This window comes from Manduca sexta, chromosome 21, assembly GCF_014839805.1.
Source record: "Manduca sexta isolate Smith_Timp_Sample1 chromosome 21, JHU_Msex_v1.0, whole genome shotgun sequence".
NCBI lineage: Eukaryota > Metazoa > Arthropoda > Insecta > Lepidoptera > Sphingidae > Manduca > Manduca sexta.
This window is the reverse complement of record NC_051135.1, coordinates 13,043,632-13,061,860: the sequence shown is the minus strand read 5'-3', so window position 1 is coordinate 13,061,860 and position 18,229 is coordinate 13,043,632. Positions and strand designations below refer to the sequence as shown.

Here is an 18,229-nt window from a genome sequence, read left to right as displayed (position 1 = left end):
CACTGCACCGTATTACGCAGCGTAGCGCGCAAGTGTTAATTACTTGTATCTCCGCATTGAAAAAAACATGTGTATACAGCAAACTCATTGACGTGCAGTGTTATACTAAGAACTCACGAAGCGAAAACTCGCGAACTTGGCGGGCGATTATCGCAAGGGCGGTTAACGGTCAGGTGCGTTCCAGTAAGCCATGGACACAGCAGGAACGATCACGATGTACCTCGCCGTCTAGTCTCACCTACTGATCGCTAAGCGCACGAGCGCGACCCGCCGAAGCTGCGGGTGTGGGTACAGCGTACAGAGCGCGGTCCGCGCGATTCTACTAATTGCCCGCCAGTACAGTGGCTACCGCGTACAACCGCGCACGCCGCGGGCGTAAAACGCTACGTGGAATATGCCATTATTTTTGACATAGTATATTCGCATTCTACAGGAGTTGCGGGCCTACAACAGTGGCGACACAGGTGAAAACCGCTTCGTGAGTTCTTAGTCTTTTACTGATCAGGCAGAAAAATACGCGACACTGCGCGTGGGCTCGCGGAGCAAGGCGCAAGGTATGGCACAGCGAATAGTACTATCGCCACCGAGAGCTGCTGTAATGAGACCCCTGGGCTGCCGCATTCTATACTGCAGCCCCGCGCGTTTGTACGAAGAAATCTGCATAATGCAGATCTGCACTTCCGCAACACGCGCATGGCTCTGACGCCACATAACCCGCAGCGTGGAGCGGGGAAGTGCGTGAATCGCCTTTTATTGATTTATTTTCGAGAGTGATCTAAGGTAGCTTTTGAAAAGATTTATTCAAAGCACAATTTCTTTGGACAGTGGTAAAATTTGTGGTGTAGCTAACTGGTTGGCTAATCGCCAGGTATCGATAGTAAATAAAATCCTATTGAATATTTACTCTTATATTAATATACGCCTTGTACAGTCTCTAGATTGCTTGATTGCGCGGTTGCTTGTTGTCGTGGTAGGTTATGGGGCCGTGGTTGCAGTGGTTCAGTCGAAGCTCATGCTCATGTCGGACGTGTTGGTAGCGTCCGCGTCGGTGGGCGCGGGCGTCGCCGGCGCAGGCGTCGTGATGTTCACCTCCGGGAATGGGAACTGCGGGATTTCTTCCTCTAAGGAATTAAAGGATTAATTATTATTGGTTCATATTGGATATGAAAAAATTATTACCGCAACTGTAAATATCACTGGTCCACCATTTTTTAAATGCCTAAGTGATAGTTTGTATTGATTTCCTACTAATGTTTTGGTTTTCTTTCGTGAAATTGGCATTGTGTAAAAATGTGGTTCACGCACAGTGACCTATTATAGGGGTTTGTGTCGCGTACTAGTGTCCGTAAATGTGTTTTCATTTAGAAATGTGTTAAAATGATCCTGTATATATAAAGGATTTTACTAGAGTATTACCAGTGAGCTGGGCGTCGAGCCTGTCGAGTATGGCGTCGAGCAGCGCCTGCGCCACGGCGTCGTCGGGGTCCTTGGCGAGCGCGGCGTGCAGCGCGTCGGCGGCGGCGGGCTCGCGGCCCAGCAGCGCCAGCGCCAGCGCGGCCGCGGCCAGCGAGGCGGCGCGGCCCGGCCGCAGCGCCAGCGCGCGCTCGTGCCAGCGCAGCGCCTCCTCGGGGCGGCCCAGCGCGCGGCTGGCGTGGCCCAGCGCGTCCAGCGTGGGCGCCCAGGCCGCGTCCACGTCGTCGGTGTCGCGGCCGTCGCGCGCCGCGTGCAGGGCGCAGAGCCACAGGCGGTGCGCGGCGGCGTACTCTCCCGCGGCGTACGCGCCCGCGCCGGCCTCGTGCGCCACGTGTGGCTCGCGCACGATGGCCGCGATGCGCTCCCAGCCGCTGCGGTTCTCCGCGTCGCTCTCCTCGTGCACCGCGTCTAGTGCGCTCTGTTAAAAAATTGGAATTTCCTAAATCCGGTTCTAAGGACCAAAGCTAAAATATTTGGCCCTTAGAACCGAATTATTTAAAAAATGATAATTAAAATGTCTCAATAAAATTCGTCTAAAACAAATTCCTTTTGTTTTATCTTATATAAACTGTTTTATACTGAAATTTATATTAGATATCACATTAATTGAATACAAATGTGACAGTAAATTACCTCTGCATTGTTGTGTAGTGCAGCGGCTCGATACAAGAAACGTTCGCACATGGACACGTTGTTCAACAGCGAGCACTCCACGCCCACGTACAGCGGCGGCAGGTGACACCCGCTCATTAGCTGACTAGCCTAGAATTATCAAATGATATGGTCATAATTGTAAATTCATACACATCTTGTAATATATTAGTTACAGAAGCTGTTATTCCTCAACACATTGGGACTGGCCTATTTATGCAGAAAAATAACCATAACCATAAATGCAGAAAAATATTTCGTCCGTGGTGTTATTAGTTACGACGCCAGTAAATTGATGTTACCTTGAAGTAGGCTGCCATGGCCTGATCATGTTCATTGTCAGCGGCGAAGCTGTGTCCGTACGCGACCCACACGCACCCCGCGCCCGGCTCCAGGCTCTTCGCCTTGTTCAGATACCGCCGCGCTAGCTCGCTTTTGCCTGAAAAATATGATATAAGAAATTTGTGATATAGTAGATATCTATGATTACTATATTAATGTCTTGTGTTTCTACGGATTAATATTAAGATATTAAATTTGCACCTGAATCATTTTGTGTAATTTTATCTAATCAAATAACAATAATTGATGCATAATTTTGATGATGATTGCAGGTTAGAAGATGCTCTCTTGTCAGACTATGGAAGTTTAATCTTTTACAATTGTTATATACATCCTTGCAGTGATCAGTTTTACACAGTTTCCCCAATTCAATTATACCTTGAATTGATTATAAAACTATAAGTTATATTTTACCTATAAGATAATAATAGCACCCGACAGCAAACCACGAGGTCCAATTATTTGGATAGGCATCAACCAGGTCGTGCGCGAAGGCGAAGAGGTCGGAGGCGCGGCGCAGCTCCACCAGGCACGCCGCGCGCACGTCGGCGCAGCACCACGGGTCCGCGCCCCCCAGCGCCGCCAGCGCCGCGCCCCAGCGACACGCCGCCGACAGCCGCCGCGCCACGCACCCCGCCGCCTCCAGCGTGCGCGAGCGCACCGCCTCCGCCGCGGCCGCGATCTGATGCATTATGTAGCTTTATTAATATAATAATATCAGCCCTGTATTATATACTTGCCCACTGCTGAGCACGGGCCTCCTCTACTACTGAGAAGGATTAGGCCTTAGTCCACCACGCTGGCCTAGTGCGGATTGGTAGACTTCACACACCTTCGAAATTCCTATAGAGAACTTCTAAGATGTGTTCGTCTTGGCAGTCCGTTCCATACCCAACTAGGCTATCGCCGCTAGCTTTATTAAACAACCTTGAATTTCCTGATATTTGGAAAAGTATTGGCCATGATGGAAAACTGTGGTAAAATATATAAATATTTGAGCACGACTAGAAGCGTATCGCCACACGGGACGCAAATCCGCACTCTGATAAATATGCGCGGTTAGTCCTTACTAGTGTTTTCATGAACCATTAGAATCCTCAGCTGCTTTTAATTGTATTGAATAGCATAATAAAAGTTGTGTACTGACCGGACAATCGTCTCCGGGCGCGTGGTGTGCGAGCGGCGCGGAGGGCGCAGGCGCGTGTCGGCGGAATCGCTCCGCGTACGCGCCGCGCACCAGCGCCCCCTCCGCCGCGCTCAGCTGACTGCTGATCGGCAGCGACTCGATTAACTCGCTCTCTGAACACACATTCATTAAAATAATAAGCATAATGATTTTATAATCAATAAGCTAATAAATGCAACCATAAACCAACAGGAGGCTTATCCGAGCTGCTACACAAAAGCAAAAAGCTAGTCTAGGACACATAAAAGTAAATAATATATACACTGTCTTGTCTCACCTTGCCTAGGCGTTAATGCGTGCTGCTCCAGTAGCAAGTCGAGTGCCTCGTAGCAAGCGCAGTCAGCTCGCAGCGCGGTGGCGAGCGCCTCGGCTGCCGCCTCGCGCCGCTCCAGAGCAGACAACGCGCGCGCCTGCGTCACCAGCACCGCCGCTAGCGCTCGCTGCAAATAACAACATTTACCTCAGAGTTTTGCAGTACATAATTACATCTCAGTTTTTTTCTTTATAAAATTTAAGTGTGAATATAAATGTTACATGTATTTATAGACAAAATCACGCATTTATTCCTGACATGGTAGGCAGAGGCACAACTATTCATGAAGTCTAGTGACCAGATAGAGATTCGATTCCAGGAATACATCAGACTCACATTCTGAATGACAATATGTATAATGGGGAGATACATGACATAATGCATGTCTTACATTGTGTGTTTGGTCCGTGTTCTTTGGTTCAAGCAGCATAGGGTCACACTCGTCCAAGATGGTGAGGGCTGCAGACGGTTCCCGAGCTGCTAGGTGGGCGCGCATCGCAACACCCAGGCATAACAAATGTCGCCTATAGATACAAAAAGAATAAAACCATAAGACTAATTTTCAGATTTAATAAAGGTTTATAGTAGTATAATTTTTTCTTGATGTTTCAAAGGCCAAGAAGGCTGCAAACTGAACAATGTCTAAATAATTCTCTTAGGGGGTTAATTATCAAAAATGTTATTAATTTCACCAACATTATTATGAAACTACTATATTTATAGGGGGCGGAGATGTGGACATTATAACCTAGTGACTGCCAACCCGTAAACACCACATCATGTGCATATAGTTAATTCGCTGGTGACTCACAACTCATGGCATTGATGACTTGATGCCATGAGGAGAATTTACAAAACTGATATGAGATATTTATTCTTTATGGCACACTCTTAAGGCAATATAACCTATTTATCAGTAGCTTATAATAATTCCATTAAGTAGACTTATTGAAAAAGTTAAACATCTCACTTGTGCAAATTCCTGGAGGTGACAGCATGAGCAGCTCTATGGAACTCCCCTCTAGCGAGCATAGCACTTGCCAGGAGCCACACATCGTCTCCACTTGCACCCTCTGGCCCTCCACCAGCTGCAGCAGCTGCTGCATCTGCCCAGAAGAAAGCACTGGTCCATTGGCCCTTGAAGAGAGATAAAAGTTGAATTTTAATGATACTCCAAAGATTTTTCAGACACTCAAATTAAGGGTTTAGAAGTATTGTAACCAGACTCACTTTAAATACAAATTTGTATTACACAAATTCTTAAAGTGGGTGCCAATAATGATCCACAAGATACCAAACATACACATGGTTAATGATTTTAGCATAAATGCAGGTAAAAGAAGGAATATATTTGTTAAACTTCAGTCATTGTTTAAACTTACTAAAACTAATTTGTAAAAAACTTATGACCTATTTTCATATTTATGTTTTACTTGTAATATAAAACTGGTTCAAACAATTTGGCTGTTCGTGATAGTTGTGAAAGAAACTGTACTATGTCCAGAACAAGTAACCTCCAGCTTCCACTAAAAGGGTGTTGAATGAGAACTTTTTAGCAACTAATTAAGAAATCTTACCAATTCAAAGTATTGCTTCACTAAGGAGCGCATAAAATCGATGTTGAGACACACCTCAACACTGGCCCTGCCGGTCGGCGTTGCTTTCGCCATCTATCATGTATCTTGTATGTATACGATCACAACACAATACTACACAAATCTATGTTTACACTTAACCACGCTTTTGTATTATACGCAACAGTAAAAACTGCCAATACAGTTAACTAAACATCATAACAGAATACAACTGATAATAACAAATATCTAAAAACAAAATAAATTACGTATAAATTGCACCTATTTTCGTTTATCCCGCGGCTACTTTGACAGACTCTCAAACAGAGACAAATGTGTCAAACGAATAACGACAGCCAGTTGACGTATAACTTTTTAAATATAAATATAACGACAGCAAAGGCAAAAGCTTTTCAGAAAATAGCCGTTATTTCAAAATATCGCAAGTGATATATAATACCGATGTATTATTTTTAGGGCATCTCTAGCATCATATATTATACTACCAAAATTAGAAGTCCACAAGCAACCTCATAATGTTTCTATTTTGAATTTGCCATTAGAATTATAACAGCGTTTTAATTTAGCTGGGTTGACCCATGCTGTCAAATCATAGATTTGAATTTTGATGACGGAAAGAAAAAGGTTATACACAGAAAAAGAGGGAATAGGCTGACTATTTTATGTATTGATAATATAATTGAAAAGTATTTAGTCAGCCGTAAATATCATCATTAAGTGTTTTATTACAGTTTTAAGTATAGTTTTGTGAAAAGTCTGATAGCTCAAAGAAAGCAACGTGTCTTAGGTTAGGCCGTTGGTGAAACATGTTCATACAGTACTTGAAATAACATGACTGAAAGAAAAATGTGCAAATTCTACAATTTAAATGTGCCCGAACGACGTTCTGCTGACGGTGGCGGTCTGCCTAACCACGGCAACAACGAAGACGACGATAGAGGTCCTGATGATGCACTGGCGCCGGCGGTGCCCCCACATGAGCACAAGCTCGAGTACAGCTACTGGATGTGGTTCTCGCGGAGGATGCCGACGCGCGATTCCGCCTCCACCACGGGTTATGGACAGGTCAGAACCTACACAAGTTACTTGTCATCCCTAGCCACTCTCTTATAATTAATAACACCAAACATTTCGTGTTTACACCATCCCCTTGACTCTGAGTGATTTAATTCTTAATGCTATAAAAAGTTTGCATGTGAAATCTTTTAATGTTGTATGCAGTATCAATAAACAAAACAATCTTTCACATAACTTTAACAAATATCTTATCAATAAACTGAAAACAAGGTAGGATTATAATCAAATTCTTTAGATTAAATAGTATGTTTTAGGCTACACCAAATTTATTACATATATATACAATAATTAATTAATAAGTTAGTATGTTAGTGACTTCAGTCTGTTCAATTAGTATATATTGTAAATTAATAATAATGATCTGTTGTGTGTACTAAAAGATATGTATCTTTATATCATAAATATTGTATATATGTGATTAACTTAATCAGAATGTTGTATTTGACCTAATTTGAGAAAGTATAAAAGTGATAAAATATAAGTAGAAAAAAAAAAATAGATTTAATAATCAACTGATTTTTATTGGTGAAAGTGTACAATAAAACTTAAAAGAAAATTACTATTTTGGAAAAATCTATATTACAAGAATTCAGTAATTGCAGACAGATGAGTTTACTGTGTAAACACTCACAACACTCTTAGTAGAGTATGAATGCCCAGCTGTGAGATAATGCATAAAGAATGCCATTATTAAAATTATATAAATACTCCTTGATACTAAACTGTCAAAAAAGGTATGATTATGGACATATTTGTAATCAAACCTTTTTTGACAATTTCTTTAAACATAATCCTTGATATCAACTAAAAAACGAATGTACATATTAAATTATATATATTTAATGTTAAACATAGTTCTTTTTAAAGCAGCCACCTGTTGACCTAGTTAACTCATTGTTTGAATTCACACAGTTTTAAAATTGTTTTTATGACAGAAAAGTAAAACAGGTTGGCCGCATAACCATACTATAAATTGTTTCATTTAAAATTGGTTAATTCAGTGTTGCCAGTCAGCTAATTATATTAATTAGTTATAGATGTTGATGTTGAAAAGTTTATGAGTGAGGTTTTAATGTAAACAACCATTTAAAAATATAATAAAATTTGTTTTTTTTTTGTGCCTTGATAAGTGTAAAAGTCCCTTTATGTAAATGGAAACAATAAAACAACTGCTTAATTTATAGCATCAAGCCATAATGTAGTGATAAAAATTCAGAATTAGTAGTTGTTATTGAGATTAGTATAATCAGCTGTACAAAAACATTAGCATAAAATAAAATTAGTATTAAGTTACTAGATGTTACCTTTAGAACCTACAGTTTCTTAAGAAAGTTGTTACAATACTTAATAATATTTTGTTTTTAAAGGGAAAGTCGATGATGTAGTATTAAAAGTTTTTAAAAACCTACCAAAAATATAAATACTGACACTAGAGGATTACATAGCTTTCAATAACATTCAACCAAAATAGATGATTTTTTCCAGTTACATATTTTACTATCATTGCACTTAAATGACATTTTTTTTATAAACAATCCCTGTTTTAATCTTCAAGCAATTATTTGATTTTAATCAGTTTGATCCACAAAAATGTTCCTATTAAAATAATTAATTTATAAGTATGTGAAAAGAAACATTGTCTTAATTTATAAAAGTGATTAAGATTGATTATTGAAAATCATTAGCCTTTATTGTATCTGAGATTTATTGTCTATTTTATATATTATAAACATATTTAAATATTCCCATATTGAGGCTGTTTAAAGGCGTTTTAATTAAAATTTGTATTTAAGATGTAATATTGAAATGCAGAATGATAATCAAATTTTAAGTTCTAAAAATAATTTTGAATATTTTAATTTTGTTTTGATTGGTTGTTTATACTTAAACATCATAAAAAGGTAACATTTGTTTGTTTATTTCCTAGTGGTCCCCTTTGAAATGTATTATTTGATTTTTAAATTCTATATTTATAGGAAGCGATATTGCTATAGGCTCCTTTTCTCATAAACTAACTATAACACTATACCATGGGCAAAAGGCATCTTAATTTATTTTCATTGTTGAGTGAAAATAATCTACTATACTTAGAGCTTTGTGAACTTAGCCATCCTATATGTGTTTTGTAAAATGTTTCAGAGCAGATTCAGGAGATAGAAGAATCAATGACGCAGTTCAGGTGACATGTTGCTCTGTGCTGAATGTGCTATCTTTATTAGCACATTTTTTTTATGGTCCAATTGGTTTGTTGTCTCATCATGTAACAATGTGTCCAGTGATGATGAAACTGATGTTTGATGATTCATTCATTTCATTCATATTTAGAATGATAGAGCACTACGGCGTCGACAATCAATTTTATTTTTTATAATGAAATATTTCTAAGCATAATTAAAATTTTATTTACTTGTTAAAAAATGCTTTACAAGGCATATTTTTAAAATATATCTTTGCTGTGGTTTTCGGCGCAAGCGCGTGTGACTCTCTATGGTTGTAGGGATGGCTAAAAATTAAAATAACGTCAGTATTTATATAGTCACCTTACAAACCGTCCCTTCCGAACATGCCGAGAACATTAGCGCTCACCATTTATGGCAAGGCCGTTTCGCTCACTCAAGCGCGTGGATTCTGATTCGGACTTCTAACCTAGATTAGCCTACTTTGTATAATGCTCCCAAATATTTCATACAGTCTTACCACGACTGTTGGGTTCCAAAAACAATTGATTAAGGCGATACAAAAGTTTTTTTTCATTTCGGTATACCACAAAGAAATTTGTGAAAGGTCGAATATTTCAATAATTGTGATAATATATATGTTGACATTCTTAGCACAAGGTTGATACGTACATAAATTCTTCTGTATTACGCAGCGTCCTGCTCCCCTAAGGCGTCTGTCGTGATGAATCATAAGCTAATTGAGTAATAGTTCGTCTGCCGCAATGATATGCCGTAATATGTTGCGTGACCGTCTAGTACATACAGTATAGGGCATGTCATGGAAATGTGTCGTATTGTTTGAGAATGAAATTCATCTAGGATTTAATGAACTCTTAATAAGCACCATATTGCCTTGAACCAGCGTATTATCACATCTCAGATTATCGTTAATTTTTGAAATCGGAACCGTTTTCTAACGGTCGAAATTGATAATTTGGTTGGATATGTCCGGATCTAACTTCAAACTTAATCAACAAGAATAAAAATTTGATTTATTTTTGGGATCCATCCGGAGAGAAAAACGTTTTTTTTTTATGGTAATAAAGGTACAATTAGTAATTATAATGATAATAAAGGTGATGCTAGGCTATGATTTCTGTAAGTATTTACTGTCGCCAAAAATTATTTACTCTCAATGCGTAAAGTCTTTGAGCCGCGCCTACTAAAACCTGGGACCGCCCTCATTTTTATTTTTTACTCATAGAAACACTGCTCATAATCGAATGAACTGTTCATCAACAAATTAACGACAAATCGAATAAAAAGAAATATTTCCTGAAGATTCAAACCTATTGGCTATGTATGCGCAGGCGCTTCGTCTGGTTGGTCGCGTGGCGAGCGTGGAGCAGTGGTGGGGGCTGTACACACACCTGGCGCGGCCGTCGGAGCTGCCGCCGCTCTCCGACCTACACCTTTTCAAGCTTGGCATCAAACCCATGTGGGAAGACCCGGCCAACGTTAATGGTGGCAAATGGGTAAATATACTATACACATAATAAAAAATCAGAACCGTGCCTCTAAATTAAAAGTAAAGTAAGAAAAAATAAAAAGGGTGACTAAGGAAGAATAATACAACATAAATCAGCGATTTTGAGAATTCTATTCTTTGTTTTTTCTTTTGTTAGGGCACATCTCTGAAACGTTTGATCGGATTTTCATGCAGTTATCACAGGTAGACAGAGTATACTATACTAAAGGATGGAAAAAGAGTTTAATTTCCGAGGGCAGTAGGTCGCCTGAGTTTTGTTATACAATTTGACCTCTCAAAAGAGATAAACATCAGGCAGGCGGATGTAAAAACTAAGCTAAATCAATATTGCAATAACGGAGTGTTGCGCTCATCTTACATTCGTAGATAAGGGTCTGGGAATAATTCGTTCGAAGGATTTAACGGAAATAAAATGTTGGATGAAAAAGTTTATGATTACAAAATAGTGGGTGGTTTAAAATATCGATGCTGATAACAAAAACGGAAGCTTTTAGTTTAAAAAAATCAGTCATGGAAAAAATATCGACGGTGGCACAAATCGAGATGTCGTACGGCATCACGGATCGATCTTATTGTAATTCAATCGTCTGTAATCTTAAATATCAGCATCGGTTTTGACCTGGATTACCTCTAATTTGAATTTTAAATGAGCGCACAAACGAGGTATGTTTACTAGATACGACAAAAACATTTGAATTTTTATCGCTTTTTACAAGTTCATTCCACGGTTTATTTTTTATAATATTCCATCTATCATACATGTTATGTTGTCAAGAATGTAATTAACTAATGAGGAAACAAGTACCAATACAAACGCATAACCGAATGGTGAGCAAGAATGGAAAGGGATTTGGCTTGTGGTATAATTACTTATATATAACACTAAAAGCAGGACTTGCCGTTGGGTTTTTGGATTAATTTAATGATAATGTGTACTGCCCATGTTACAGGTGGTCAGACTACGCAAGACACAGACGGGGCGTGCGTGGGAAGACCTCTGCATGGCGATGCTGGGCGAGCAGTTCATGGTGGGGCCGGAGCTGTGCGGCGTAGTGCTGTCGGTGCGCTTCCAGGTGTGTATAGGAAATAGATTGGCAATAATGATGCGACAGATAATGGTCACGCTGGTCTTGTAAAACAATATTTGATGATCTGTACATTTTCTCGTCTTTTTGGATAATGGTCAGTTACTGACATTTCATTAATCCTGACAAAGCATGTAATGTAGATTGTAAATTATGTGTTGGTACACATAATTTAAATAAAGACCAGCTTGGCATAGAATACACACCTGTTGCGTTTGACCTTTTTTCATTGGCTGGACTATGTATATCTAAACAATTACTTGTACTTGTTTATTGCAGGACGACCACCTGGCGGTGTGGCACCGGACGGCGTCGGACACGGCGGCGGCGGCGCGCGTGCGGGACGCCATGCGGCGCATCCTGCAGCTGCCCGCGTCCGTGCCCATCGAGTACAAGGCGCACGGCGACTGCTTGCGTGCCACCGCCTCGCGCGCGCACGACGAGCCGCCCGATGCGCACGCGCCGCACCCCCCGCCCCACCCGCCGCCGCCCGCGCCGCCCCGCTCCTCCTAGCCAGCTCTCACCACCACACGTTGACGTCGCTCACCGAGCCCGCCCCGCCAGCCCCGCCAGGACCAGTGATAGCTAACCGGTGCGGACGCGTGTAATGTGTATGTGTGTGTGGTGTTGCGTACATAAGTGTCAGACATCTAAAGGCATTTGGACAGTGATGCAAACATTAGGTAACTGCCATCATCTTCATCATCATTGTGCCATCCACAACTACATTAGGCATTACACGCGTCGGTGCCCGGGTTTAGATGACACGTCGCAGGCCTGTTGTCTAGTTTTCAGTAGACTGCAGTCTCGTCAAGGTCTTCCCTGGTTCATGTTAACCTGTTTGACTAGATTCTTTCACCCGTTGTTCCTCGTGCTCGTTGTTAGCCCGCGGGCTTGTACGTTCTGTACGCTCGCCTTGCAATATCGTCGATGTGCTTTATAGTAAATGTGAATTTGAGTGAGATTACGAATTTTAATATACGCCCCACAGTAGTTCTCACAGCGTTGTTGCCAGTAACGGAATGATGTACATAATAATATAGTGTTTACGTGAAGACGCGCGTGTGCATGTTATTGTGAGAACCAGCGCGGCCCCCCATTGTACAGTGAACGATTCATTTTCCTCAACCGAAGAGAAACGTTAAAAGAAAATAAAAGAAATCAGAATTTGTAAAATTTTAATTTTTGTTTTTTTCACCTATGATCTGCGGTGCTAGTAACCTGAATCATGATTTTCACAAATAACACAATATTAAATTTGTGTAAATGTTACAAAGTTTTTAAATAATGACAAAATATTATTGTTATGTTTTTTTGATAATGTGGACTTTAGTTACAATTTTAAGTTACTAACTGCTCGATATTGCTATATCTGCCTCAGTTCGCAACAAGCATTAGAGTTGATTCTTCGTTACTATAACTGCAGATTCACCTTGTATGTATAATACGTAGATAGCAAATCTTCTAGTAATTGGTGTCTATTTACAATTTTGGATAAAGAAATATTAAAATGTGACAGCAATAAATGTAACAATAATAAAATAATTGTATGATGATTCAAACAAAATGTATGATGTATCCCTTACCACAAACCCCTGATCGGTAACTTTTGATTCTGCAGCCATCTCGATTTACGTTTTTTTTCGTCTCCGAATGGTAGTGATTCCTATGTAGTCGAAATATAATGACTAGTGGATGAGCTTGTGGGAACATGTCCATTATCTCGTTAGTGGTGAAAGAACCATTCTGAACAAGGTAAAAACGCAATTGATTGAAGGATAGCCAACTTAGCAATAAGCTAGGCAATTATAATCAATAGGTAATTGTAGGGTCACAAAAACAAACATATGTCTAGAAAATATATTTTAATACATCAAATTTCAACAGACATCCACGTTTGTTAATTAAAAAATAAAACGTTTCACATCTCTATTGACAGCTCGACTACACACCGAGAAGACTGCGCGCCCGAGCCGAAGCCGGGCCACAACTATAACTACAAAAATCTAAAAAACTTCCACTATACCATTATACAATTATATTACACTAGTTGTGGACACACCGAGCTAGTCACCATCACAATCAAACATGGACTCCATAAAAATAATAAATGTATATAATGATGAAATACGTAAAATGAATTATTCCGGTATAGCTGGCTTATATTGCTGTCGGTTCCCCCACCGCTAGGACTTAAAATTGCGTGCCGTTTTTAGTGTCTCCCCTCCACAGAATAATCTTAATTTAAAATTGCGACATCTAGCGGCAAAAGCTTCAAGTACATTTTGCTTATAGCGAGGCTCAGTCAACAAGGAACTATAATATTCAAATATTATGTCAAGTAATTTTTATTTTACCATATCTTTGTGATTTGTATAATATGATGACCAACAAGATTACTTTAGTTGTCATTATTATTATATTTCTTTACAACTGAGTAAATAATTTAAACCTGCCAGGGAAGGAACACGGTGACATTATTTATAATAATTTTCATGTAAGAATTCATTGATCCCCAAAAGTTCTTCTAACACGCGGTATGTACGCATATATGTTTCATGCACGCGCGTATGACATACTTTTAGGGGTGATAGCATTCACATTAGATTTTTTTCTCCCCTGACGAAGGAGAAAGATTTATACTCCATCGTGATTCCTATAAACTCTCTTAAGAACTTATGGGTCTGTCTCGTCCATATTTGATTGCGATCAACACATTAAAACATCACCGATCAATACTTAATAGCTTTACATTTTATATTATTTTAAATGCGTTTTTTAGTTTCCTTATTTTGTTGTTTTTGTCAGCGGTGACTATCTATATTATATATATTTGTGAATTAGTCTGCTATATTGTACAGTGTGATAAACTTTAAAAATCAGCAACATTTCAGATTTGCTGCCTTAACACGTTTACTATAAAAGAACTGTCAAACAAAACTATTGGGTTTCCCATTTTATTTTTCTTTATGGATATGTTTAAATGAAGGTCGGACTATATAATTCAATAATAGCATTATTTACTGAACTATCTTTTTGAAGGCAGCTGTTACGTTTAATCTGTACCTACATACGATAAATTACGGATTTCTGCTAAAACCGAGTACATAAAGAAAGTTTCAAGCACCCTGCGTGTATACAAATACCAAAACACCCTCACTTAAGGGAGATTTTTACCACACCGATAAAAAAACGCAATATGTAAGTATATTAAACATTTCCCTAATAGCAAACGTGTTACAGCCAGCGAACTCATCTTTAGGCCTAACATAACCTTACAATATACAGGGTGTAGTGTGCCCACATCCTAACTTATACTTAACACCTAAGTATATGTACATTTGGCATCTCATCTTAATCTACATGTGGTGATATGCACACGGCATTTGGTAAATCAAATACGTCATGATTCCCATTGATATTTCATTTATGCTATAAATCACAATAATTTACCAATGATATAGTTATATTTCGTGATTGGGGCGGCCATATTGAATTATATTAGTTTCACCTCTTAGCTGTGTGCCTCGTCGGGATTTTTATTTCTAATGTATACAGGGTGTTGGTTAATAATGGAAAACATATTGTTGGCTTTACAACAATTTGGAGTTCGATACCTGATCATTAAAAGTACTGAGTTATTTAAAATTATAATAATTGTTTGAAGAATTTACTGGCTGTCAACATAATTCTTAATATACAAATCCTAATTTTATTACATTATTAAAATAGGACATTAACTAATATTTCATTCTTATTTTTATTTACAGTGTACAATTATACATGCATAAACATTAAAAAATCACCATATCAATTCTATAATGCAAATCGGTCAAAACAACGACCAGACGAGGCACCATTTCTCACAATAAACATTTTAATTACAATAATACTTAATCTCAACAGCAATATGGCCACGCCCCATGTAAAAACAAAGTGCGTAAACACTAGCCTCCTAGACTCTCGAACGAGGACTTTATCAGAAGATCCAAGTATTACTAGGGGAGAGGACCCATTTATAGGACAGGAGATTATTTTTTATTTTGCTTCTTATGCCACTTGTACATTAGTGAGTCATTTGCATTTACAATATGATCTTGACTGATAGCTTTTGATACAGTGGAACATTGTCCAGTTAAATATATTTTTTTAAAAGGCTTCTCTTTAAACCAAGGCAAACACTTGGTGTTGAGTTTGTGTTCGATCGTAATCGAAAGTAACGATATAAAAATCTAGTAATTAGGGCCTTAATTTAAACTAGTATATGTATGCAAAGATCTCTGATTAAATCCTTTTTTGAGAGTACACCGTGTTCATGCGACGTCTATGGCACTATGTTGTACGCCAGTTAAACCTACATAGGTGCCAGATGCTAAACAAGATACCTTAGCGATTGTGTGGCTCGGTTACACTGCGCACTAGTATTTTTTGAGTAGTTTGGATCCCAGGAAAATTATATATATATTTGTTAGTGTCTTTTTAAATGATTAAACGTTGTAAAGCAACTGTTGTAAAGTTGTAAATCATAATTACCTTATTATTTTATTATCATAAATACCTAATAAGAAATCTTTATAAGGAGAATAAAAATAAATCATTTTTATTTACCACCGCAATTGCATTATGTAAATTATTCAAAAATCATTAAAAAAATATATATTTACAACGCGTGGCAAGCTTGCCGCGCATTTACACTAATGTTAAAATCAAAAAATTCCAATTTACATTAATTTTATATTATAAATTATTTCCATTGAATATATCACTCAGAATTATCGACGTTACATGCATAAAAATATGTTCTAAAATACCACTTCAACAGTCATATAACTGAGCCACAGTGCAAATATTAACACTAATTTCATTGCTTCGTTTTCCATTCAAAATAGCACTTGAATACACCAACAAAATAATAATACAACTGCTAGAATTAACTTAGAACCACTTTACAAAAAACATTCCAGTCTTACCGGAAATCATAAGGTCCCATTGTCGAGTTAAATATGATTACAATAACAGGTTACAATATTTTGTATAATATGCGGCAAGATGGGTCCTTTGATATTAAAGATTCGATACCAAGGTATCGAGGACCCTTTAAACTAGACATACTAACAATTAAAACTCAAAACATATTACCCAGGAAATAAATATGCTCCTAAGCATAAAGACCGAAGATAATAATGGTCAGAGTATTAAAACGAAACAACAAGAGATACAAAAGACTTAAATGAGTTTGTATATGCAAGACATTGTTCATAGTTTACAATTTCAACAATAAAAGTTTAAAAATAAACGTGATGTTAGCTACATTAACCTATTCTATGCGCAAACAATATTTTACTACGAAAAGTTAGATTATGTCGATCTCAAGTACTCTATGACGTATAAAATTGTCAAACTAAAACATAGATGCTATTTAACTACGACATAATCCGTCAACACTACTATAGGACGTAACATCACGTTCACAGAACGGACCACACTGGAGGTTCAAACGTCCACTTTGAATGATAATTTTCCACTATAATTCATCCTAGCAGGCTTAAAACCCCCTGGTCTATGTAATAAAAATATATAACTAATGCGTCAATTAGTCTATGAAATAAAAAAAACAAAACAGAATGTACAACACATTCATTATACCTATCATTTTTGAACAATCTCATTTAAGAACACTATTTATTGCAATATGTTGCCTTTTCACATTTAATTTTAAAACTGAATATTCAAATAAATGTTTAAAGCTTATAAGAGACTGGATTAAAAATATGAATAGGGTTAAAAAGCGAAACATTGCAAACAAAAGAAAAAAAATGGTCAAACTTCAAGAGCCTTTATGTAATTTTTTTTTTCTAATAGAAAACAATTATTGTTTTTTTTTTACTGCTTTCTAAATTTTAAAGAAAAGAATGCGAATAATGGGACGGTATATTAGACCTTTTGGTTACACCATACATTTTTTTTTTAACAGCCTTTTGTACAATATCTCATATAATACCCTCAATTTGAAACAGCCTGTATAAAGCTCTTGAAGTTTGAATCGTATTTCGGTAAACCTAGGCGGAAGTCATAGTAAAATAGTAGGGTGTTTTTCTTACAAAAAATATTTTTTATTAATGGTATTTACAGGGCATGGGTTTTTGTGCGTTGAATTACAAGATCATGTTTAAGGACACTCTATAGACAGGAGATCGGTACGTTATTAAGACTCAAATGCAATTTTGAACTCAGAGATATAAAACGGTGGTGTTGCCAGTGAAAAATAAATTCCCAAATATACATGGAAAATGCGAATACGATTTAATTTGTAATTTTAGAACCGTTCCAAAGCACGAGTGTCGGTAGGTGGTGTGACTGGAAATTCGTGCAATTCATGGAGACCATTTATATAGAGCGACGAAGAGAAGCGACTAAGTGATGTGTAGTCTTGGCCGCTAAACTTAGTTTGCCTTTGAGGTTCCATAATAGCTTTACAACACAGTAGGATACCGGTTCAAAACACTCCTTTTTGCAATAAAAAATAAATCGCATTTGAACTGGGAACATTATGAGATGGCAACACCACTACTGCCTTGTTTTAATCAGTGTTTTAACTTATCTGTTATATTCCTTTATAGGCTACTAGGACGATATGGACAGAATATGTATTTTATAGATGTAAACACTGCCGGTTTCAATATGAGATAAATCCCAACAGTTTAAAAGCAGGGTGACGTCACAAAGTTTTTTCTTTTTAATGGTTATTTAAAAAACTGATTAATACAAGGAAGGGGTAGATAATCGTGATACCTGTCCG

At 37.9% G+C, this 18,229-nt stretch overlaps 3 protein-coding genes across 3 annotated transcripts in view; 1 reads left to right on the top strand and 2 right to left on the bottom strand.

The window, feature by feature from the left end:
- Positions 1–892: 892 nt before the first annotated feature.
- Positions 893–5,879, bottom strand: LOC115446981 (cell division cycle protein 16 homolog). The gene is made up of 10 exons (XM_037441090.1): positions 5,543–5,879; positions 4,936–5,102; positions 4,357–4,489; positions 3,930–4,092; positions 3,614–3,765; positions 2,881–3,148; positions 2,427–2,563; positions 2,107–2,235; positions 1,417–1,891; positions 893–1,121 (listed from the first exon to the last, which is right to left on the bottom strand). The coding sequence occupies exons 1-10, from the start codon at positions 5,633–5,635 to the stop codon at positions 1,000–1,002; spliced, it is 1,839 nt and encodes a 612-aa protein (XP_037296987.1). The 5' UTR covers positions 5,636–5,879; the 3' UTR covers positions 893–999.
- A 247-nt stretch (positions 5,880–6,126) lies between these two features.
- LOC115446953 (eukaryotic translation initiation factor 4E type 2) lies at positions 6,127–12,612 on the top strand. Its single transcript, XM_030173805.2, has 4 exons — positions 6,127–6,625; positions 10,167–10,331; positions 11,296–11,418; positions 11,710–12,612. The coding sequence occupies exons 1-4, from the start codon at positions 6,392–6,394 to the stop codon at positions 11,941–11,943; spliced, it is 756 nt and encodes a 251-aa protein (XP_030029665.1). The 5' UTR covers positions 6,127–6,391; the 3' UTR covers positions 11,944–12,612.
- Positions 12,613–18,136: 5,524 nt separating this feature from the next.
- The window catches only part of LOC119190118 (activin receptor type-2B-like), a 12,981-nt gene continuing 12,888 nt past the window's right edge, over positions 18,137–18,229 (bottom strand). The window contains exon 6 of the transcript XR_005112769.1: positions 18,137–18,222. The gene's annotated coding sequence lies outside the window, so the exon portion shown is untranslated. The remainder of the gene's footprint in view (positions 18,223–18,229) is intronic.

Excerpts from the sequence above, each read along its gene's own strand:
- LOC115446981 (XM_037441090.1), bottom strand. The coding sequence starts at position 5,635 with ATGGCGAAAGCAACGCCGACCGGCAGGGCCAGTGTTGAGGTGTGTCTC. Across the intron at positions 4,490-4,935 it reads ACCTCCAGGAATTTGCACAA|GCGACATTTGTTATGCCTGG; the intron begins GTGAGATGTTTA and ends TTGTATCTATAG. Across the intron at positions 1,892-2,106 it reads CACTACACAACAATGCAGAG|AGCGCACTAGACGCGGTGCA; the intron begins GTAATTTACTGT and ends ATTTTTTAACAG.
- LOC115446953 (XM_030173805.2), top strand. The coding sequence starts at position 6,392 with ATGACTGAAAGAAAAATGTGCAAATTCTACAATTTAAATGTGCCCGAA. Across the intron at positions 6,626-10,166 it reads CCACCACGGGTTATGGACAG|GCGCTTCGTCTGGTTGGTCG; the intron begins GTCAGAACCTAC and ends ATGTATGCGCAG. Across the intron at positions 11,419-11,709 it reads TGCTGTCGGTGCGCTTCCAG|GACGACCACCTGGCGGTGTG; the intron begins GTGTGTATAGGA and ends TGTTTATTGCAG.